Genomic DNA, 25,471 nt, shown 5'->3' with positions numbered 1-25,471 from the left:
AGTGTTGATATTTTCTATACATTTGTCCTCTGATTTGCTACTGGTGTAAATAACAACATCATCAGCGTATTGAATAATTTTAGACTTTTGTGATATAACATTTTCTATATCCATTGTGTACAGGCTGTAGAGGATTGGGCTCAGGATACTACCTTGTGGTAATCCAGATCTACATATTCTTGATTCCGAAATTTCTTGATTTATCTTTAAGGAAACTGATCGATTAGAGTAAGCTGATTTTATGAAGTTGGCAAAGGAGGTTGGTAGACCAATATTGATGAGCTTCTCTTCTAGTATATTTATTTGAACATTATCATATGCTGAAGTTATATCCAAAAATGTGGCCAAAGTGCTGTATTTGTGTATGAATCCTAGATAGATGTCATTTACTAGTATCGTTAGGGGTTCCAAGGAAGATCTTCCCTTTCTAAAAGCATATTGTGAGTCAGGTAATATTTTTTCATTTTCTAGCCAATATTCAAGCCTGTTCTTTATCATTCTTTCCATGGTTTTAAATATACACGATGATAAAGCTATGGGTCTATATGAATCTGCATTTCCATTCTGTTTTCCAGGTTTTTTGATAGGTACTATGATGTATTCTTTCCACATCGGTGGAAAAGGAATCCTATTTATCCAAATCGAATTGAACAATTCCAACAGGGCTTTCTTATGGTCTAAGGGCATTTTATGCAACATATTATATGAAATGTTATCCGCCCCGGGAGATTTATTATTTGTTGATTTAATGCAATGATCGAGTTCCCATAATTGAAATAACGATTGTAGGAAAGAAGTGTTCCTATTTACAGTAGCTATTTGTTGAGTAATGTTGTTTTCGACCGATGGAGGTGAGATTTTTGTGTGGAATTCGCTTATCCAGTCTTCTTTGGGGTCCATTAGGGGTTTATTCGCTTGTTTTCGGTTTTTATATCGGTTTACTTTGTTCCACACTTCTTTAATTGGTGTATTTTGATTTAGATTTTGGCAGTAATTTATCCAACTTTTTTTCTTAGTTTCTTTAAAAGTTTTTTTAGCTACTGCATCAAGTCTTTTATATTCTGTTAGATTATTAAGATTTGGAGCCTGTGTGTAGGTTAAGAAAGCTTGTTTTCTTGCTTTAGCAGCTATGTTACAGGTTTCGTTCCACCAGTCCTTTGAGCAATGATTTCTATTTTGTGCGTTTGATTTTCGTAACGGAATTGCTTTGTCGGCAGCTTTGTTAATATTGTCGATAATGCCCATTAGTGATGATTTTGGTTCTGTTGCTTCAAGGGTAGCGGTATATACATCCCAATTAGCAGCCTTGAGTCTCCATATATTATGTTTTGTCTGTTTAATTTGCGCAGGTGGGATATTCCTTCCAAATTGTATGTGTATTGGTAAGTGATTAGAGCCATAAGGTTCTTCTAAAGTACACCACGTAATTAGTTGTGTCAGATCCTGTGTACAGAGGGTCAAGTCTACAGCTGACTTCTTATTGTTTGCTAATGTAGGTGATCCGTCGTTTATAATTACTAGGTTGCATTGTTCGATAGCTTCCAAAAGAATCTTGCCATAGATATCGTCATATCCATCGTTCCATGCCAAACTATGTGCGTTAAAGTCGCCCCCAATTATGAATGGTTTTGGAATTTGTTCCAAAAAGTTAATCCACTGTTGTAATGATATTCTAGTTCTCGGTTTAAGGTATACTGAAACAAAGTAAATTTTTTTATGTATATATGGAAAATTTACCGAGATACAAGTATGCTCAAAGTTGATTGTAGTTGGAATTGAGACTTCTTGGTATATTAAGTCTGATTTTAATAAAATGGCAGAGCCGCCGTACCCGTCGTCCCGGTCACAGCGAATATTGTTGAAGCCTTTAAAATTATAGTATTTTTCTGCTTTAAACCATGTTTCCGATAGAAGTGCAACGGAGTAGTTGCCCCTATCTAGCAGATATTCTAAGTTATTTTTATTAGAAACTGCCGAACGGCAGTTCCATTGAAGGATATTTATTGCATGGTTGAGGTCTGAGAATGTGATGACGTGTTTCCATTTATAGTTAATTTGACTAAGTTTTCGAGTTCTTCCTTATTTATGTTTATACTTTTTGTTACTAAAACTTTTGTGACAATTTCTATAACTAATTCTAATATTGAATTTATCATGCTCAAGTCTGAAGGAGATGCAACTGGATTATTATTAATATTTCCCTTATAGTTAATGCTGTCTAATATTCCTCCCGTAGGTAATTGAGATCTAGGGGAAGATATAATTTCATTATGCAAAATTAATGTTGGATCTGGACTATTTGGTCTCTGTCTTTTGAATGTTCGAGAATTTGTACTATTTGAATTATTATTGTAGAATATATTATTAGTTGACATTTTGTTAATTGGATTTGATGGGAATTGGGTGGGTGTATAATTATTGGGATTTAATGGAGGGAAAGTTTTGAGGCAGGAGAGGTTTGTAGTTTGTTCCGTATTTATGGATGTTACTTTTGCATAGGAGTTTCTGGGGAACTGTTTGTTTGCGTCTTGATAACTAATATTATTGGAAGACATAGCGTCTTTAATAAGTTTTTGACGCTGAAATTCTTGACACGCGCTTAAATTTGTAGTAAAATGATCCCCCGAACAGTTAAAACATTTTGGAGTGAGATCGGTCTTTTTACAATCTTTTGAGTTGTGGGATTCTTGACATTTATCGCACCTAGCCTTGCTCTTACACTGCCCACCTGTATGTCCAAATCGAAGACAATTAAAGCATAATAGCACCTTTTGTTTGTATGGTTCGACTTCCTTTAGTACCTTGTTGATTGTTATATATTTTGGTAGCACTTGTGACTTAAAACTAACTACGCATGTTTTTGTTGGAATGTATTGAGTACCGTTTTCATCTACTTGTCTTCGATTTAATCTTGTGACTTGAAGGACTTCAAATTTACAGTGTAAATCGTACATTTTTATTCTGTTTTTAACATACTCTACTGAAAATTCTGTGGAAATATCTTTTATTACGCCCTGTCTAACTAAAAGAAATTTAGGAATGTATATGTCTAGATTATTTTTTATAAATATTGCTTCATTTTTTTTAGATATGATATAGTTAGCCGATTTATAATCTTTAAATTTTATACGTATTTTATTTCTTCCTACTGCGTCAATGCTTACAATTTTTTCATCAATTTCTTTAAAATTTGTGATAATAATGTCACCTATCCTTAACGCGTTTAATCTGCCTTTAAAATCGGGTGAATTATTTTCTAAATACGCGTAAAAAGGTCCTAGGTCGTTTTGTCGGTAAAGAAATTCCTCCCTTTTTGTTCCTACTTCTTTGTTAATGTTATTTGTTATTGAAGTGTGTACATTAGCAAAGTCATTATCGATAATGGGTTTATTATTAACAAGTTTTGTGGTACTTATCTGTGTAACTGGAACAAGATTTTGGAATCCTAATAGCTCCTCCTTTGAAGATGTTGCATGTTCTGTATCCATTTGGGTTTCTAAAACATTTTTATCGGGGGCGTCGCCCCCGCTAAGTTAACAGGTTAACCAAGTTGTTTCTATCTCTCAATGTTCACATTTCAGGGATATCATCTGGTCCAACTGCGTTACAAAATCCACAAGGAAAAGAAAGACACTTCCCTTAGTTGGCTGTATACCATCAATCACAAAATTTTTATTGGAAATAATCCTTTGTAAAAGGTATAAAAACTGTTATTAAAATTTCTTTACGGGCTATATCACAACAGAATGTTTTCGATTTTCTTACAAAATCATCATCAGTGTTAGGGTAGAGTGGGCCACTACGAGACCGTTAAAGTATTTGTAGCTGGGCTTGACAGGTGCTGCACTCTATGAGCAGTTCTATGAATTTCATCTTTACTCATAGCCCTACATTACCAATGGCTGCTATCACTATATTACAGATTGTTTGACTTTCGTACTTCTTCGACACCAGAAGTTATTTCATCACAAAATATTACTCAGTTAAGCAGATATTCTGTTACTTGTTATAACTAACATATAACACATGTTTATATAGTTGAATTTCATGATATTTACATTTTGAGTTTCTATGTTTAAATCGGTTATAATAACAAAAGAGTAAACACTGTGCATTGGGGGCCACAATGAGACATTAGATACATTGGGCCATAATGAGACAGAATTTGTAGGCAATCTAACATAGAACACTACATTTCAAGCGAGAGCAGCGAGGAATTTGAAATTACTGCTTCTAGTAACAGTGAAGAGAAGTTTTCAGACACTGATAATGACCAGCAAGAAAGAGTTGATCCTTCAAAATTTAAGCCCCTTGGTGAACACCAAATGTTGAAGATTTTATCCTTGTTAAGTTTGAGGCTAAAGACATGAGAGATGTTTATTACATAGGTAAAGTAATCTCAACAAAGGACATAAATGGTGAAAAGTTTCTTAAGGAAAAGTTGAAAAAAAAATCCAGGTGTCTCATTGTGACCCATGGTTGGGCCACAATGAGACACTTGTAATGATTTTTATGAAACTTATTGAAATCAATCACAGATCATCAATTTCAATGTAAAACGTAGAGAAAACGTCAACGTTTCTAGAATACTAAATTTGAAAATAATCTGTCTACTGAAAAAAAAAATAATAAAGTGAATTTTGTCTCATTGTGGCCCACCCTCTCCTATATTAAACAGGTTGAATGCTAGCTGCATGAGCCACCATAGAAATACCAGGGTGAAAACCCATTAAATGGTATTATGTAGTTACATATGTATACGGCATAATTCCTTATTATTTATATCTTACATATTTATATTAAATAATAAAGAATTATGCCCTTAGGTAAGGTATGGACCTTCTCATCACGTGGGGTGGGATGTAAATTGAGTTTACCTACATCAATTTACAATCCTATGGAGTTTTAAACAAATATGCAACTTTAATGTAAGTAACTACCTACATACCATTTAAAAGGTTTTCACCCTGGTATTTATTTGGTGGCTCAGCTAGCATTCAACCTGTTTAATATAATATAAAACTGATGATGATTTTTTAAGAAAATCGAAAACGATTTGTTGTGAAGGGGATTTTAATAAATGTTTTTATACCTTTTACAAAGGATTTTTCCAATAAAATTTTTGCAACTGCTTTACCTTTCTTTAGTTTTTGAAGTGCTTAAGCAATTCCTTCTTTTATTATTTTGGAGACTTATTGGCGTTACTTTATATATCTATTAGTTAAACTGTTTTTTTGTCAAGTTCAACATCTAGCGCCACGCTGTAATTGGTTATTCACTCCCTGGGACCAAACATATGAAATGCCTTTTTTTCTATAAATCTATTTTGTAAATGATAATTATTATATTTTAAACCATACTTTCTTTTTCCAACTTTGTTTTTTGTGATTTTTTTTAATGAAGAGGTCTTACAGAAGAATTGCTTCGGGAGTTGGAAAATTTGTCTGATGTTGAAGCAGAAGATTATTCCGACGACGACTCCACTGCAGATCGGAATTACTCATATGAAGGAAGCTCCTATTCAAGTGTTGAAGTTGAAGGAAACTGCTGAAGTTGTTCATACCCGAGACCAAGTGGGAGCCTGTGGCAGGAGACAGATTGAAATTTAATTTTCTTTCTGCCCACACTGGTCTACAAGAAAATATAATCCAGAAACTTCGTGGTGCATCTCCTATAACTTATTTTGAACACTTCATAGACGATGAGATTATCTCATTGTTAGTGGAAGAAACCACCAAAATCACCAAAACCATCAAAATTTGCAAAATAAAACTACACAGATATTATCCACCATCAACAGTTATTTCTTATCCAACAAACTAGTTTTGAATGAAGAGAAATCAAAGTATATGATTTTCACGTCAAATAATTTATTAAACCATCAAGCCACTATACAAGCAGCAATAGATAAAACAGACTGCACGAAGTTGCTGGGGGTCCTCTTAGACAGTAATTTTAAATGGTCAAACCATATTTCTAATTTGAAATCCAGATTAAGTAGCGCATGTTATGCATTGAGAATTCTTTCACGTCTCTTTAATACATCGATATTAAAAACAGTATACTTTGCCCATTTTTTACTCAATAGCCAAATATGGCATTGAAGTCTGGGGTTGTACCTCTGAATTAGAGCAGATATTTGTACTTCAGAAAAGAGCTCTTAGGATAATGTATAAAATGAAATTTAGAGATTCTTGTAGAGGCATCTTTAGACAAAACAATATTCTTACAATTCCTGGTCTGTATATATTTTCGTGTATAATGTATTTACATTGCAAAATTTATGAATTCAATAAATTTCAGTTTAACCATGTTTATTCAACAAGATTCAGAGACCATCACTTTATGCTTCCACAACATCGTTCTGTTTTGTTGGAAGGTAGCACACATTATGCAGCCATAAGTTTCTTTAACAAATTGCCAGGAGGTGTGTACATCAATACATTTGTGAGCTAGAGCCATATTCTAAAAATAACTTTTAATTATGTTTTGTCTTATTTATTAATTTATATACTTTTGTATATACTTTTTGTATTTACAATTTATATACTTTTTGTATAAACTTTGACCTGTCTCATACATGTACTTTGTACAATGTCGCATGTGATGAATAAATTTGACTTGACTTGAAACCAATAGGTTTGCTGCGCAAAGAAATACTGCGAATGATGCTGCCCCAGCAGGAAGCCGAACTCCAAGACTTAATAAATGGGTTGTAACTGATCCTATAGAGATGCGCAAGTTTTTGGGTATCATTGTATGGATGGAACTTATGCATTTGCCAAAATTGAGGGATTACTGGAGCACAAAAAGAATTTATGAAAATATAATTCCAAAAATAATGAGCCGCAATAGATTTGAGATGTTACTTTCGATGTTTCATCTATCAAATAATGAGCAGCCAATTAATCCAGAAGACAGGCTTCACAAAATCTCAAATTTTTTGAACTTACTAGAAAAGAAATTCAAAGAATCGTATAATCCCGAAGAAGAAGTTTGTATTGACGAAAGCAACATACCATTTCGAGGACGTATTTATTTCCGACAGTGCATTCCTAATAAAAGGCATAAGTATGGGATAAAGGTTTTCAAACTCTGTGTTTCTGGAGGCTATACATGGTCGTTTAAAGTCTACACAGGCAAAGAAAGAGCAGACGATGTATCAGTTGCCGAAAAAATTGTCACGACACTGATGGAGGGACTTTTTGATACAGGTAGAACTTTATATACCGATAACTGGTACACTAGTGTTTCGCTGTCTAATAGCCTCATTCAATGGCAAACACATTTAGTAGGAACCCTAAGGAGAAACAGAAAATATAATCCCCCAGATGTGGTAAAAACTAAACTGAGAAAGGGTGAAGTCGTGGCCCAACAAAACGAAAATAAAAGAGTTGTCTGCAAATGGAAAGATAAAAGAGATGTTCTTATGCTCAGTACCAAACATGACGACTCTATGGTGACAGTAACTCGCAGAGGAGGACAAGAAGTTAATAAACCAGCGATAGTTGTAGATTACAACAAAGGAAAAGCTTTTGTCGACCAGTCTGACCAGATGGCATCTTATGCGCCATACGTGAGAAGAACCGTCAAGTGGTATAAGCGACTCGTTTTTCATTTTGTTACTGCAACAGCTATGGTAAATGCTCTGCATCTATATAACAAAATTAATAATAACAAGGGGCTCTGGTTTATCCAGTTTTAAATCCAATTCTATCAAGGCCTTCCACTTCCAAGATAAAACACTTCCTGAAAGAATACGAGGGACAAAAGAGGGTTACCAGAAAAAGGTGCAGTGCATGCTACAAGACTATGTCTCAGCGACAAAATCCAGCTTATGCTCGTAAAAATGCAAAAAAAAAATAAATACATATTGTGATACGTGTAACCTGCCAATGTGCCTCGAATGTTTTCAAAAACATCTGGCAACTATCTCATTTCCAGAAGTTTAATTTTTATTATTTTTGTTGTATTACGTTAACATTGCTGGTTTTTTAATATATTGCTCACTTTGTTCCTTTATTTGTATTACTATTAGGATAAAATTCCATTTATTTTTGTAATATACTATCTAAAAATACAAAATTGTATCAGTTTTTTGCACTGCTCAAAATCACAACTGATACATTCATTCTGCTCGGTCCATGTAAAATTCTGTTTCCTGGGACCACTGAATACGCCAACATACGTCAAACTAATATAAATCGTGTCCATGGGTGGCCACGATGACTTGAAGCAACCGACATCAAATGCTCACCGGTGGGCACTCGGTCTTAATGGAAATAATGAAAATGCCCACCGGTGGGCACATGGCACTAAATGTGTTAAGTAATAAATTGTCAAAAGTATTTTTTCATTGCTTTTCGTGAAATAGTATTTTATAATTTTTATCTCAGATACACCTGATTTAAATCTCACCTATAGTCCAGGGTAATAATGTTTTTTCCATGACACTTGAACAGCTAGGGTACTGAAGCGTTTTTTCGACAGGTAATACCTATAAGAGCAAATTGTAACTATTTCCTGCGTAGGATCTGGCGGCCATTTTTCACTTTTTTTTCAAATCTATGGAAAACAGGGAAACTTATCGTTTTTTTAGTACAAATACCTTCGAGGTTATGTAAAAAGCTTTAAAATTACATATTACAAAGTTTGATATACTCATTTATTGTAAATAGAATTGCGAAAAAAGGTCGGAATTGCAAAAAAAATATTTTCGCAATAACTGTTGTAAAAATTAGTGTAAAGCTTTGAAATTTTTGTCAAATAAGGGTTCTTTGGTGCTTAATATGTAATAAAAATTTCAAAGCGATTCATTCAATTGTTTAAATTTTATTCAAATTATTTATCCCAGATAGCATTTTTTTGCAATAACATAAGTCAGAATAAAATGACGTTAGAACCATTCCACAGGTGTCAAATGAAAGAGCATGAGCTATATTTTCAACTTGGTTTAAAAAAAGTGAATAAAAAATGCATTTATTAATAATAAATAATTATGCAAAAGTATCGTAAATCTTTCCTTATAAATTTTTTATTTTGTTATATAAGAAATTATACATATTTATTACAATTGTTTATCAATTATGATATAGATAACATTACTTGGTAGTTGTGCACTTAAAACAGGGTAAAAAAGTTCATTTTTTTGGAAAAAGTTATTCAAAAAGTTTATAAAGAAAAATTGACGATACTTTTGCATAATTATTTATTACTAATAAATGCATTTTTTATTCACTTTTTTAAACCATGTTGAAAATGTAGCTCATGCTCTTTCATTTGACACCTGTGGAATGGTTCTAAGGTCATTTTTTTCTGACTTAGGTTATTGCAAAAAAAATGCTCTCTGGGATAAACAATTTGAATAAAATTTAAACAATTGAATGAATCGCTTTGAAATTTTTATCACATATTAAGCACCAAAGAACCCTCATTTGACAAAAATTTCAAAGCTGTACACTAATTTTTACAACAGTTATTGAGAAAAGATCTTTTTTTGCAATTCCGACCTTTTTTTGCAATTATATTAACAATAAATGAGTATATAAAACTTTATAATACGTCATTTTAAAGCTTTTTCCATAATCTCGAAGATATTTGTACTAAAAAAATCATGAGTTTCACTGTTTTCCGTTGATTTGAAAAAAAAAGGAGAAAATGCCATTTTTTGATAGTTAATTGTTTATAAATAAAAATAGCCGCCAGATCCTACACAGGAAATAGTTATAAGTTGTTCCTATAGGTATTACCTGTCGAAAAAACGCTTCAGTGCCCTGGCTGCTGAAGTGTCATGAACAGGGTATATTTGTGTCTTATTACTCTGGCCTACTATGCTTTCTTTATTCTATGTCTGTCTATTATTTGTTTTCTGGTACTAAAGTAGAATACACTGCACTATCTGTGTTTGACCTATTTTCTTGCCGCTCTTTATATAGTTTTCTGTTCTCCTTTATTTGTTTTAACTTCGTTTAGTCCCAACCAGGTCTCTTTGTTGTCAAAGTTCATTCCTGCGTTCTTACACGTATTTAAATTACACCCACTAAACACATTAAATTACAAGTATATAAATCGCACCCCCAGTCCGTTAGCTGAATATTGTCGTTTCCAAGCCACTGCTGGACCTGAAGGTAAGATTTTTTTGAGTGCTCATCTAAAGCATGTACGTACACTCTGGGCCAAATGAACCGACCATCTTAAAATGCGTCATTTTTGATGTCTTACATCTCCTAAACCTGTTGTCCGATTTAAGTGTTTTTTTTTAATATGGTATAGCCTTATTCCTTGACAATATCGTTATAGTCGGTTCGCTAAACTCAGACACAACTGGCTAGTGATTTTAGTAGGTAATTTTTGTTTTTGGCAAACTATTTAGTAATTGGCAAAAATACTAACTATTTAGTAATTACTACCTAACTATTTAGTAATTATTTTTTTGCCAATTTTACCGAATTGACAAAATTACTTACTAAAATCACTAGCCTGTTGTGTCTCAGTTTAGCGAACCGACCATATAACAATATTGTTGCTATAGTCGATTCGCTATTCTGATACACAACTGGGCCTCGATTTTTGACCTTTCGCTTCGTTATCAAACGTATGTGCTACGTATACTAAACAGATACGAAGCGAATACGTTCGATAACGAAGCGAAGGGTCAAAAATCGACGCCCTGTCTACATTACAATCACAATGTCACAATAAAAATGCACTATATAGAAATAAACAAACCAAGACGCGTTGAATGCTAGAGGAGCACTCTGAAATCATGATTTGGGAGTGCTCCTCGTGCTTGTTTATTTCTAGTGCATCTTTATTGTGATTTTAGTGTAGACAGTTGTGTCTCATTAGCGAATCGACTATAAACCGGTACATTTTCATTGTATACCGGGTGTTCGAATCAAACTGTGTTTTTTTCTTAAAGTTTGCATCACCCTGTGGAATATTTTAGCATTTGTAGAATACTGAAATTAAAACCTAACAATAGCCTCATGCTTTTTCAACATTTTGTTGTTTGATTGATTCGCTTATGTTGGATAATAAAAAAGTTAGGTGCTTTAACAACTACACATGTTTTTTATCAATACAGGGTGTGATTAAAAATTTTTGGCAAAGTTTAAGGGGTAATTCTGCATGAAAAAATAATGACAGTTTGCTTTATAAACTTATGTCCGCAAATGCTTCGTTCCCGTGATAGTGGATTTTGAATTTTTTCTGACAAACTGACGATTTACTTCTTAGTTTAAAACCGGTTGAGACATGCACATGAAATTTGGTGGATTTTAATGATGGCTCATATTACCCGTATGTGCACCAATGGTGAATATTAAATTCTTAATTGTATGTCAAAAAATATGCAATAACTACGCCATAAAACCCACCAAATTGCATTTGCATATCTCAACCGGTTTTAAAGCAATAAATAAATCATCAGTTTGTCAGAAAACTTTCAACACCCCCTATTTCGGAAACGAAGCATTTGCAGACATAAGTTTATAAAGCAAACTGTCATTATTTTTTCATGCAGAATTACGTTTAAACTTTGCCAAAATTTTTTACAAACACCCTGTATTGATAAAAAAACATGTCTAGTTGTTAAAGCAACTAACTTTTTTATTATCCAACATAAGCGAATGAATCAAACAACAAAATGTTGAGAAAGCATGAGGTTATAGTTAGGTTTTAATTTCAGTATTCTACAAATGCTAGAATATTCCACAGGGTGATGCAAACTTTGAGAAAAAAACAGTTTGATTTGTACACCCGGTATACAATGAAAATTTACCTATTTAGCAACAATATTATTAAGAGGAAACAGTAGCGATCAACTGCTTGCGGCTGTAATTTTGAATATTTTTCGAGATATTTGGCACACGTATTCGTAATATAATAAAGAATGGCGGTACAGAGCCCAATTTTAAAAATATATTAATATGTGGAAATTACTCTGTAATTAAATAAAATATTAAAAAGACGAGCCTGTACCGCCATTAAGAAGAACAAAAAAATACACTTTCTTCAAATAAATTTTTTTATCCGATGCCAAGATTTTGTGTCAATTTGGAACTACTAAAATTTTTTATTTCAATAGTAGTTCCAAAATGACACAAAATCTAGGCATCGGATAAAAAAGTTTATTTGAAGAAAGTGTATTTTTTTGTTCTTCTTAATGGCGGTACAGGCTCGTTTTTTAATATTGTATTTAATTACAGAGTAATTTCCACATATTAATATATTTTTCAAATTGGGCTCTGTATCGCCATTCTTTATTATATTACGAATCCGTGTGCCAAATATCTTGAAAGAATATTCAAAATTACAGCCACAATCTTGGAACGCGTTTTCGCTACCTGTTGATCGCTACTGTTTCCTCTTAAAACGATATTGTCAAGGAATAAGGCTATAACATATTAAAAAAAAAGAATGTGTGTGTACTTTGTACGCACGTAAGAAGTTATACTTCGATTATATGATTTCAACAAAATAAATATACTTTCAACGGGTTATTTGTATTTTATTTGAAGATTAAACTAATTTTTACTTACTACTTTCCAAAAATTTTTATTAAAACAATATCTACCAAAAATAAAAAAAAAAAGTTAGATAACACACGGATTTAAACCGGGGATCTCTCGATCTCCGGCCGAACGCTCTTCCACTGAGCTATACCTTCCCTTTGCTTTGACAGGTTACAAGATTTCTCATACATACTGACAAATTTAATAGACCCAGTGAAGTATAAAAATACTTTAAAATTGAAAGTAAATATACTTAGGTTCTATTATTATAAAATATTTTATTCCCGAGGAAGACAAATCCAAAGACACAAAAATTATAATAAATAATACATTTACTAAAACCACTAATATATTCTTTTAATGACTTATTTGCGCTGATACATACATAATTTGAAAGATTAGGGAACTATAAAATTTCACTCTCGATCGTAAACAAGTATAACTTCAAAAATCACTTAAATCGGACAACAGGTTTAGGAGATATAAGACATCAAAAATGACCCATTTTTAAGGTGGACGGTTAATTTTGGCCCAGCGTGTATATCTATGTATTCGTATGTGTTCTATAGTTTCAAGAATCTAGTATGAATCAATGTATGTGTGTATTTAGGCCTGGATCACGCGTACCAAAAAAGAAGTTGATTAATAGCAAGCTGAAAATTTGTTAATAGTTTAACGGTGTCTAGTCGTACAAACACTGGAACAGGGGAAGTTTTAATTGTGGAACAGGTTAAAAATTTGAAACGTAAGACTACGAAAACGTCAAATGTATTTTGTCGGAGAGAACTTCCAATTGATTTGATATTATTTCATTAAACTCATGCAAAAATCAGACTGATATTTATCACCAATACTGGGCATTTTAATAAGTCCGACACGTAGAACATGTCAAATGACAGTAATTATGTTGGTGATAAATATCAGTCTGATTTTTGCATGAGAGTTTAATGAAAGGGTAACAAATCAATTGGAAGTTCTGTCCGACAAAATACATTTGACGTATTTCGTAGTCTGACGTTCCAAATTTTTAACCCGTTCCACAATTAAAACTTTCCCTGTTCCAGTTTTCCCCTGCATCAAAGTTTGTCCGACTAGCTATTAACAACTTTTCAGCTTGCTATTAATTAACTTTTTTTGGTACGCGGTATCCAGGCCTATATACAAGTTTCGAACGTACAAAATACAAAAAAAAATACCGGTAAATTACATTATTATGCTTCCAATTGGATTTCTCCATTTATTTCCCAAAAATATATTGGTTTTTTAACCGTAGCTTTTTTATTTTTTACCTTAGAAAGTTCTGTAAAAAAGCATTTTGTAATTTTTGAAGAGCTACAAGGCAATTACTGTATCCTTTTAAAACCCTCAGTTTCAAAAAAGGTGACTTTGAAAGGGTTGGTAAAGTAGTTTTTTATGTTGTACAAGGTTTTTTTCACAAATCAAATTCTTGGGAATTAAAAAAGCTACAATTTTACACAATATAAACATTGTTTTCGTATCTCTGATCCTAATCTTTACATTTTGAAGAAAAGGGCATTTTTTTACCAAACTACAAAAATTCGTTATTCGCTTTTAACTCCATTTTTTTAAACTAATCATTCTCAACCGCTCAAGCTCCTACAATCTATTAAGGGGTCATATACGTTTCCCGAGCTTAAAAAGTAGTCTAAATGTAATGATAAATTGTACGAAAACTATTGGGCTAATTGATTTCATTTTTTTTTATTTTAAAGGTGGACTCTTAAGGAGCATAAAACATATGTTAAAAGTTAAAAAATAATTAAAAACATGGCGGCTGCGTCCAGTGGCCTAGTATGTGTTTTTTTTTAGGTCAAACGGTGGGCATGATTCAGCTCGTAATATTTATCTGAAACAAAAATTGTTTATTTGTTATCATTTTTTAGACTCATAGTTCTCGTGTGACGAAAGGAATTTAAGAAAAAAAAATTACGGAAATGGTCGAAATTTTAAAAAGTCGTAATTTTCACCAAAAAAATTGTCTATTTTTTATTGCTATTCGAAAATGGTTAAATTTAATCAAAAAATCTCTCCTTACCCGATAGTGAATCTAATTTAGAATATGTATGCCAAAAATGAAGTTTTTCGGACGAACGGTTAAGCAGTTATCATGCCCACCGTTATGAAAAATTCTATTTCGAGAAAAACGCGTTTAAAGTTTTGCAAGAGTTTTTTTTTAACTTCGTCAATAATTCGAATATCGAACTCGTTCTGGTCTTAAAATGTTTCTAAGAGATGTACCTTTTAAAATAAGAAAATCGATTTTTTGAAGCCGAGAAACCTATATGACCCATTAATAATACATAAATAAAGAAGACTGAACATAAAAAACCATTTTGTTTATTTTTTCAAAAGGTACCTACATTTTTGTTAGAGTTGTTTTGATAAAACATATAATATTTTATTATTAGCAGAAAACTGATTAAAAACTTGATTTTTTCGACAGTAAACACTTTCGTTAGCGAATATGTAAAAATGTAAATGAATACCTACTATTAATTTTATCACAAAAATGTATAGAATATTTTTTGCTTAGAATTATTTTTTGATTAATTTTTGCGGTCAAAATATAATAAAAAAATTCCACCCCCAAGATGGAGGGGTGAGCAACTACCCCCATGGTAAAAGCGCCTTTCGGCATCATATAGATTTTGATCCTTGGACTATCCCCTATTTGTTCTCAAATTTTCAAGCAAATCGATCTATTCTGTAAAAATTGCGAGGTGAAAACCTCGATTCCTGGTTTTAACTGTATCCACCTAAATTGTAATTGTTAAAAAAAGTTTATTGATGCTTTTTAAAACTAAATTAAAAAATCATAAGTTTGTATTCTTTGTGGAAATGTCAAAATAATGTACACAAATTAATAATTATTGTACTTATGTATATACGGGTGTCTCTAAATTGAAATGTGTCATATAGACCAGGGCGGATCTGCAAAAAAAAACATCTAAAATTTGGATGGGAGATTTTGCATTCATATTTTTGCAGAAAAGGTTAGGTGATAACTTTAGTACCTAATAATAATTGACTTATCCTCAAAACATTAACACATTTAAAAAGTATAAAAAGCATCGTTTTTTGTCTATTTTCCTTGCTTATAACTTTAAAACGATTCATTTTGGAGAAAAATTGTAGCGAAATAAATAAAGATACCTAGTTAAATTTTCCATGAAATACGACTGATTCAAAATGGTTTAATTTATTGCCCTTGCTGCGAAATAGCAATAAATACAAAAAAGGGAGAAAATAAGCCTTTTCTTATTCAATGTTTTTCAACCAGTTATAGCCCGTATACACGACAACGATTTAACGTAGCGATGTGACTGTGCAGTTCGTTGGTCGAACGTGTGGACGCAAATCGACGCATATTTTTGACCAAAAGTTTACGTTGATTTGCGTCCACACGTTCGACACCAACGAACTACACGGTTAAATCGTCGTGTACACGCGCTTTTAGATTGCACATACGAACTTTTAGAGTTCATCTACATATATAGAAAATTTTTATAACATAATAAAACTACACGAAATTTCATTAAAATCGATGTAATAGATTTCGCGTAACAATTTTACAATCTATTTTTTAAATTGAAATTTTTTAAAATCTTTCAGAACAAAAACTAGATCCTAATATAGTAGTTTGCCAAATTTTTTACATATATAAAAAACACTTGACGTATAAAAAACACTTTACCTGTCTAACGTCCTTTATAGAATTGAAATCGAACTATTTCGGCGGTATGAGGAATGTTTAAAAATTATAAACAATTTTTTGGCTTATCAACAAATATAATAATAACTCGGTAACTATTACATTAAAATAAATTCAGAAAACGGCACTGAAAAGACTCGGCAAGACGCTTCTTTTAAAATAAAAAAATTGAATTGCGAGGAAGTGGTTCCTGATATACAACCGGTCAAAGTTGACCGGTATTTGCGGCGAAGTTATAAACAACAGGATGGTAATATTTGATCCATTACCTTTTTATGTCGGTGCTCTTTCTCCATACGCAGTTTCATATCTTCAAGATACTCATAAAATATATTATAATAATTCGCAAATGTTAAGTCACAGTGATGACCTCTCGTGGATTTCAGCTGACCAGCTTCTTGGAGGTTTTCTAATGTGAAAACATGAGCGCGCATGCATTTGAAACAAAATTCAATAGTAGTAAGTACCTATAAAATGATTAACATGAAATCTTCACAATTTAAAAAAGATGATTACTGCAAGTAAGTAATTTATGTTAATGATACTTAATTAAAAATCGTAACTTTTTTTCATATTGTATCATATGTAGATACTAAAAACATACAATTTGTTATTTTTACTAAAATATTTACACCATGTACCCAATTATATCACAATTTTTTATCAAATTATTAAAATATCTACTATGTATTTTTTCTTTTGCATAATGTTAAGTAAAAGACGTTTGAAAAAGTCAATAATCCCATAATGATTTGAATTCTCAAAGTCCGTATCTCGTGACAATGAGTCATTTTAGTAAATATATAGGTGAAGGGAGCCGAAAAGTTAAAATCCACGAGAGTCATTGTGCCTTAATATCGCGAATAAAAGTACCATAAATACCAAAAAACTGGGTTAAGAAAATTAAATTTCAAATTTCAAAATCGGTATAGACACGTAAAAAATGCATTTTCTCGGCTTCCAATAGAGCAATTTTCTTCATTTTTTTAATCCGATGTAACTCGAGTAGAGACCTAAATAACGCATTACCAAAAACCAAGTAAGGTTTAGTTTTGTTTTGTTAAAACTAAAGCATATTTAAAAAAAATAAGACAAATGCTTTATTGGAAGCCGAAGAAATACATTTTTTACGTATACCGATTTTCAACTTTAAAATCAATTTTCTTCAACCTAGTGTTTTAGGTATTTTTTACTCACAATACCGATCGTTTTTATTATTATAATACATATTATACAGGGTGTTAGTAAATAAGTATGAAAAACTTTAAGGGGTACTTTAACATGAAAAAATAATGACAGTTTGTTCTATAAACGTATGTCCGCAATTGCTTCGTTTCCAAGATACGGGGTGTTGAAATTTTTTTTTAACTGTGAATTTTTTTATTGCTCTAAGACCTTTTAAGCTATGAAAATTAAATTTGTTGGGTTTCAAGAGGTAGTTATTGCGCATTTTTTGGCAAACAAATAACAATTTTATATTCATCATTGGCGCGCCTACGGGTAATGGTCTGAATTTTTTTAAAGAAAAAAATAGTACGCCACTGAGATATTTCAAATTAAAAATTATTTTTATATTCCACGTTTAATTTATAATAAAGAACCTTTCTTGTCTTTTTTCAAATGATGCACCGTTTTATGCAAAAAAATAAAACATCTTCGCGCGTATTTTTCATTTCGTAATACATTATCAAGAACTCTACAATATAATAATGCCAAACTAGAACAATAACAGAAAATATTTCTAAAAAGATTTTAACTATGTGCAAGGCTACAACAAATGTTCAAAATTACCTCCTTTAGAGGTGACTGAGTAATTTTATATTCACCATTGGCGCGCGTACGGGTAATAGCCCGAATTTTTTAAAGAAAAAAATAGTACGCCACTGAGATATGTCAAATTAAAAATCGTTTTTGAATTACTCGTTCAATTTGTCTTTTTTGATTTGAGGCGCCGTTTTTATGCAAAAAATAAAATATCTTAACGTTTACAAAGTATTTGTAATAAGTTTCTATGCATATGGAATCTACCTCCAATAATTTGTAAGCGTTAAGATGTTTTATTTTTTTGTATAAAAACGGCGCCGCATATGAAAAAAAGACAAGAACGATTTTTTGTCGTAAATTGAACGAGGAATTCAAAAATGATTTTTAATTTGACGTTTCTCAGTGGCGTACTATTTTTTTTCTTTAAAAAATTCAGACCATTACCTGTACGGGCGCCAATGGTGAATATAAAATTATTCTGTCACCTTTAAAGGAGGTACTTTTGAACATTTGTTGTAGCTTTGCACCTAGTTAATATATTTTTAGTAATATTTTCTGTTATTGTTCTACTTTGGTATTATTTTATTGGAGAGTTCTTGATCATGTATTAAGAAATGAAAAATACGCTCTCGAAGATGTTTTATATTTTCGCATAAAAACGGTGCACCATAGGAAAAAAATACAAGAGAGGTTATTTTTCACAAATCAACCGTGGAATATAAAAATAATTTTTAATTTGAAATATTTCAGTGGCATACCATTTTTTTTCTTTAAAAAAATTCAGACCATTACCCGTAGGCGCGCCAATGATGAATATAAAATTGTTATTTGTTTGCCAAAAAATGGGCAATAACTACCTCCTGAAACCCACCAAATGTAATTTTCATATCTCAACCGGTCTTAGAGCAATAAAAAGATTGGCAGTTTGAAATAAAAATTTCAACACCCTGTATCTCGGAAACAAAGCATTTGCGGACATACGTTTATAGAGAAAACTGCCATTATTTTTTTATGTAGAATTATCCCTTAAAGTTTTTCATACTTTTTACTAACACCCTGTATAAAAGAGGTCCGAAATAATAAGGTAATGGTTCAAAGATTAGTATCCTGTTGTTTATAACTTCGTCGCAAATACCGGTCAAATTTGATTGGTTGTATCTCACAAACCACTCCACGCAATTCAACTTTTTTATTTTAAAAGAAGCGTCTTGTCGAGAGTTTTCGATTGCCGATGGTTAAATTTAATTTAATCTAATGGTTACCGAGATATTATATTTGTTTATAAGCCAAAAAATTGTTTAAAACTTTTAAAAAATCCCCAGACTCCTAAAATAGTCCGATTTCATTTCTGTAAAGTACGCTAATAGGTAGGTAGAATACATTTTTATATGTAAAAAAAATTAGCAATCTTCTATATGATCTAGTTTTTGTGCTGAAAATTTTAAAAAAATTTCAATTTAAAAGAAAATTAGATTTCAAAATTATTATGCGAAATCTTTTACATCGGTTTTAATTAAATTTCGTGTATTGTTTTATGTTATAAGATTTTCTAGACGAACTATGAAGGTCCTATGTACAATCTATGTGGATGAAAAACATTGAATTAGAAAAGGCTTCTTTCGCCGCTTTTTTGAATTTATTGCTATTTTGCAGCAAGGGTTACAAATTAAAACATTTTAGCTAGTCGTATCTCGTAGAAAATTTAATTATAATTATTTTATTTCTGTACAACTTTGCTTCAAAATGGATCGTTTTAATGTTATAAACAAGGAAAGTAGAAAAAGCGATGTTTTTAGTAAGTTTTAAATATTTCAATTGTTTTGTTATTGTTCCGGATATATTTGAGAGGGAGAATAAGTCAATTATTATTGAAGTCATCACCTAACTTTTTCTGCAAAAATCCGAATGCCACCTCTCACATCAATCTCAAAACAGGTCCGCCCTGGTCTAATGTAACAAGTTCTAATTAAGTGGTAATGTGGTAAATAATTAAAATAGCGACAACACTTAAAAAATGAGTGAAACTTTTCTTAAAACTTCCATTAGCAAGCTGGTTCTAAATCTTTTGGCATGTAGTAAGGGTCAGTTTTCCATATTTTTAATCCAAATGACCATCCTCTTTTATTAACTTGAACACATCTAGGTAATTGCGGATAATATTTGGGGCCTGGGGATTTTGACCGTTGCGGGATGTGTAATTTTGGCCGCATTGTGTATAGTGGTGGTCTTTGTTTGAATATATTTGTATCTATTCCTAAATACTTAGGTCCTGGTGTCTTACCACCTTGGATATACGGCAACTTGGGACGCCTAAAAATTATTATCATTATTATTATTAAATAATACACTTAAGGGAAAAGGCGCAAAATGTCGACTGTCAAAATGTTTAATGTGTTTTAAATGTATTCTTTTTTTTCGAATTCTGAGAAAATCAATAAATATTTTTGAGAAATTTAAACGCAGAATGAAATATTACATTATTACTCATGGCCAAAAGTCCCTGAAAACTTCTATACTGTTTATTTTAATAAGTTACAGGGGTAAAAATATAAGAGAAAATTTAGTGTGATTTTTAATTGTAAATATTTTATTCAAAAGAAACTTTTTATTTATTCTAAGAGACTTTCGGCCCTCGGTAATAATGTAATCTTTCACTCTGCGTTTAAATGTTTCATAATAGTCCAGAAAGCCACTGCGCATCCACTAGGGAAAATATTCTAATTCGGATTTTTTGCACAATCTTACTTAAAAAGGACTCCTTTTAACAAATTTGCATGTTGCCAGGACCAAAAGGTGGTCAAAAATTTTTTAAAAGTTTTTTTTTGGGTTTTCCTAAAATTATTTTTTTTTGCATGGAAAAAAGTTATTTTAGGTTTTTTGGATCATTCCAAACAGAAAAGGTCTTTAGTGACTTTTCTCTAAAATTGATAGTTTTTGACATATAAGCGATTAAAAATTGAAAAATTGCGAAATCGGCCATTTTTAACCCTCAAAAACTATGTGAAAAACTGAAAATTTGAATGTTGCCAGGGTAGGTAGATATTCTTTAAACATCGATTGATGAAATTCCGAAGAGTTTTTGGCAATACAATATTCAGAACTCCTTTGTTTTTTAATTGCTAATCAAGCGTGCGCGACACTATTTTCCACCGACAGTATGGTGCAAATGAAAGGAATAAATTCGTTATTTCGTAAACCGGCGACTTTAAGGAAAAATCCCGAAACAGGTCTATTTTTATTTTTAAGTTATGATATTGTGGCATATATGGTATACTAGTGACGTCATCCATCTGGACGTGATGGCGTAATCGATGATTTTTTTAAATGAGAATAGGGGTCGTGTGCTAGCTCATTTGAAAGGTTCTACAATTCTCTATTCAGTAATATAATCATTTATATAATTATTTATACAGGGTGTCCAAAAAATTTTTATTAAATTAAATTATTTGACAAAAAAAGAAGTAGAAGGACACCCTGTATAAATAATTATGTAAATAATTACATTACTGAATAGAGAATTGAAGAACTTTTCAAATGAGCTACCACACGACCCCTATTCTCATTTAAAAAAATCATCGATTACGTCATCACGCCCAGACGGATGACGTCACTAGTATACCATATATGCCACAATATCATAACTTAAAAATAAAAATCGAACTGTTTCGGGATTTTTCCTTAAAGTCGCCGGTTTACGAAATAACGAATTTATTCCTTTCATTTGCACCATACTGTCGGTGGAAAATAGTGTCGCGCACGCTTGATTAGCAATTAAAAAACAAAGGAGTTTTGAATATTGTATTGCAAAAAAACTCTTCGGGATTTCATCAATCGATGTTTAAATAATATCTACCCACCTCGGCAACATTCAAATTTTTAGTTTTTCACATAGTTTTTGAGGGTTAAAAATGGCTGATTTCGCAATTTTTCAATTTTTAATCGCTTATATGTCAAAAACTATCAATTATAGAAAAAAGTCACTAAAGACCTTTTCTGTTTGGAATGATCCAAAAAACCTAAAAAAATATTTTTCCATGCAAAAAAAATAATTTTAGGAAAAAAACAAAAAAATAACGTTTAAAAAATTTTTGACCACCTTTTGGTCCCGGCAACATGGAAATTTGTTAAAAGGAGTCCTTTTTAAGTAAGATTGTGCAAAAAATCTGAATTAGAATATTTTTCCTAGCGGATGCGCAGTGGCTTTCTGGACTATAAATACTTATTAGTTTTCTCAGCATTCCAAAACAAATGAATACATTTAAAACACATTGAAAAATTTGACAGGCGACATTTTGCGCCTTTCCAATTAAAGTAACTTAACTATAAAAAAAAATAACACTGCCGGTCCCATAAGCCCGGATAAAATGTGGAGGGTGACTGGCAAGGTTAGTAACCTACCAATCATAAAAACGAATACTGCTCAAAGAAACAATGTGAAGCCTCGGAACCGGATTGATGGTATAAAGACGACCATGGCAAGAAATAAGGACAAAAGTAAAACATTGATGAGAATAACTACATGCAATATCAGATCACTCAACACTAGAGATCAAGAAATCACCCAAGTATTAAAAGAGAAACAAATAGATATATGCGCTCTATTATAGTAAACAAAAAATATAGGAAAAGGACAATCAAGATTAGGTAAATATAATATACTAATCTACAGTGGAGTACCAAAGAAAACAGGGCCAAAGAAGGTGTAGCAATTATAGCATTACTAATATATCAAAATCACACTAAAGAGTGCCAATATGTATCAGAAAGAATTGTCGCATCAAAAATTAGAATGGAAAAGGAAGACCTGAACACCATCGGTATTCGCTCCGTGCATGACTGACGCGACACCTAGCGTAGTCGCCTTAAATTTTTTCTGAACACAATTTGACGTTAAAATATGATAAACATATGACATATTTAACAAAATTTATTATACAAACAATAAGTTCGAGTGTCAAATAAACGTCAAATTAAAAAGCGGATATTTGGAAGTTCTCTGAAGAAAATATCAATTTTAAGCATTTTTCTTCACTTTTTCGTTATAGTTTAGTTGTCGGTGTTAACATTAATTAAGTGTACATCGAAAGCAACTAGGCAGTGTGAATTATTAGTACCAGATTCTAACATTAGCTGGGTATATTTAAACTATTGAACTATTAATTTTGTGGTGTGTGTGTGTGTAACACAAAATGGAAATAGATGACGATAGGAATATACCACCAGATCGGGAAAGGAAAGAAAGTCAGTATGAAAATATAAATAATAAAAATCAAAACGGCAATAATAAAGTAAGCGAAATATCTGTTAAAAAAATTGTATTCAATCATTATTCGCCAAAGTTGTCATATTTCGCCGCTACGGGCGCTGGCATAGCTTCGTGTATCCCCACCATGGTCACGCAGGGAGCCGGAGCGAATACGGCCCAGAAAATAACAAGCCTCAAACAACAAGGGAAATATCTCTTATGACGAACTACAACAAGTAGTAGATCAAGTTCGAGGGAAAATGATAATACTGGGGAATTTTAAAGCTCGAATAGTAGTAACCAAGTAATACCTGGAATTAAGCAAAACCACAATGAAAATGTTAAAAACGAAACTGGCGATCTGATGATAAACTTCTGCACGAATAACAAACTTAAAATAACCAACACATTATTGTGACCACAAAGACCAACACAAATATACATTCAATAACAACCATGGACTATCTTATGTTGTAACCAACATATATACAGGGTGTCCTGAAAAAATTGGTCATAAATCTGTGGTGCTAAGGTAAAACCCAATATGTCAAAAAACGTGATTTTGCAGCAGATGAGTTTAAAAGTTCGCAGTGTTGTTGTAATAGTGGACATATCGGAAACTAATTTTATCACCTACTGGTTACATGGATGCGCTTAGCCACATAGGGTTTTGTCATCATATTCTTCATCGCTCAATGTACATATTGGCATTAAAAACGAAAAATCAATTATTTTTGACATATCGGGTTTTGTCTTAGTACCACAGAAATTATACCACGTATTCTGGGGTCAAAAATAGTTTGATTGAACCTAACTTACCTTAGTACAAATGTGCTCATAAAAAGTTACAGCCTTTGAAGTTACAAAATGAAAATCGATTTTTTTCAATACATATATCGAAAACTATTAGAGATTTTTTATTGAAAATGGACATGTATCATTCTTATGGCAGGAACATCTTAAAACAAAATTATAGTGAAGTTTGTCTACCCCATAAAATTTTATGGGGGTTTTGTTCCCTTAAACCCCCCCAAACTTTTGTTACGTTCTAATTAATTCATTATTGTAGTACCATTAGTTAAACACAACGTTTTTAAAACTTGTTTGCCTCTTAGTAAAATAATAATTCTTTATTTGTCGTATTACTTCAGAAAAAAACATTAGATTCAGATAATAAAATTTCCCGATATTTACGAAAATACCTTGAAAAAAACCCCTTTCTACCCCCTGGGGATTCGACCTCGGATCCCCTTGTACGCCCATGATGAATCATATTCACTTCACTATGGAGTTTAGTCTGATAAAATGTGATGTTACCCATGGCTGCTTAAGACTATAGAAGCCTTACAACTATGTACCTATCTACTGATTAAAATAAAACTTACATGGTATAACATGGTCTCTCATATACATCTGGAATATGACACCCTAATGTAGTTGGAAGTGCATATTTGGGACCTGGCGTTTGAAATCCTTTAAGGGGTGGCCTCCTTGATTTAATTGTATAGCATGGTGGCCTTTGATCTTTCATTCGAGGAGATAGTTCGGGATGATAAGCACCAGCACCTGGACCCACAAACTGAGCTGCAAGAAACATATTTAAATTTACCATAAACCATAAACATATTTAAATGTAACCAAAAATTGTGAGACCATTTTTAATTTATGACGTTTTTCATTTGTTAAATTTGCAATTTTTAAAGTTTTTTAAGTTTGCAGCTTAGGATATTCATCTTAGAGAAAAACCTTTAAATAGAAAGTTGTAGTAAATTGAAAAACCAGAATTTGAGCTACGGCAATTTTAATTTCGTTAGTTCGTTATTTCAACAGCCTGCGAAAGGTCCAAAATGGCCGTTTTTTGCAATTGCATTATTTATTGTAAAAATAACTTTATTTTATTCTTTTTCACCAACAGGAACATCGTATGTCCGAGAATCACACTGAACAACATATTACTATCAGCAAAAACAGAAGTCAAATACACTGACCAAAAGACACACATCTTGGCAAAACAATCCAAATCAACATGAAAATACGTCAAATAAATTGGCTAATAGGCCGAAAATCGCAGTTATCTACAGATAATAAACTTCTCTTGTATAAGTGCATAATAAAGCCTATATGGACATGTGGAGTGCAATTATGGAGCTGTGCCAAGCCTTCTAATACTTACCAAAATCATTCAGAGAATCCAATCCAAAATACTCAGAATGA

General features: G+C 31.9%; 1 protein-coding gene across 1 annotated transcript in view; it reads right to left on the bottom strand.

Annotated features, from left to right (window-relative positions):
• Nucleotides 1–15,341: 15,341 nt before the first annotated feature.
• The window catches only part of LOC126879713 (outer dense fiber protein 3-like), a 32,899-nt gene continuing 22,769 nt past the window's right edge, over nt 15,342–25,471 (bottom strand). The window contains exons 3-4 of the mRNA XM_050642909.1: nt 24,643–24,841; nt 15,342–20,322 (exon numbers count right to left, since the gene is read on the bottom strand). Coding sequence (XP_050498866.1) covers nt 20,055–20,322; nt 24,643–24,841 — 467 coding nt within the window. The 3' untranslated portion in view covers nt 15,342–20,054. The remainder of the gene's footprint in view (nt 20,323–24,642; nt 24,842–25,471) is intronic.

The sequence above is a fragment of the Diabrotica virgifera genome, chromosome 2 (assembly GCF_917563875.1).
Source record: "Diabrotica virgifera virgifera chromosome 2, PGI_DIABVI_V3a".
Taxonomy (NCBI): domain Eukaryota; kingdom Metazoa; phylum Arthropoda; class Insecta; order Coleoptera; family Chrysomelidae; genus Diabrotica; species Diabrotica virgifera.
Note: the sequence above shows the minus strand (reverse complement) of the source record. Positions and strands in the feature narration are given on the sequence as shown.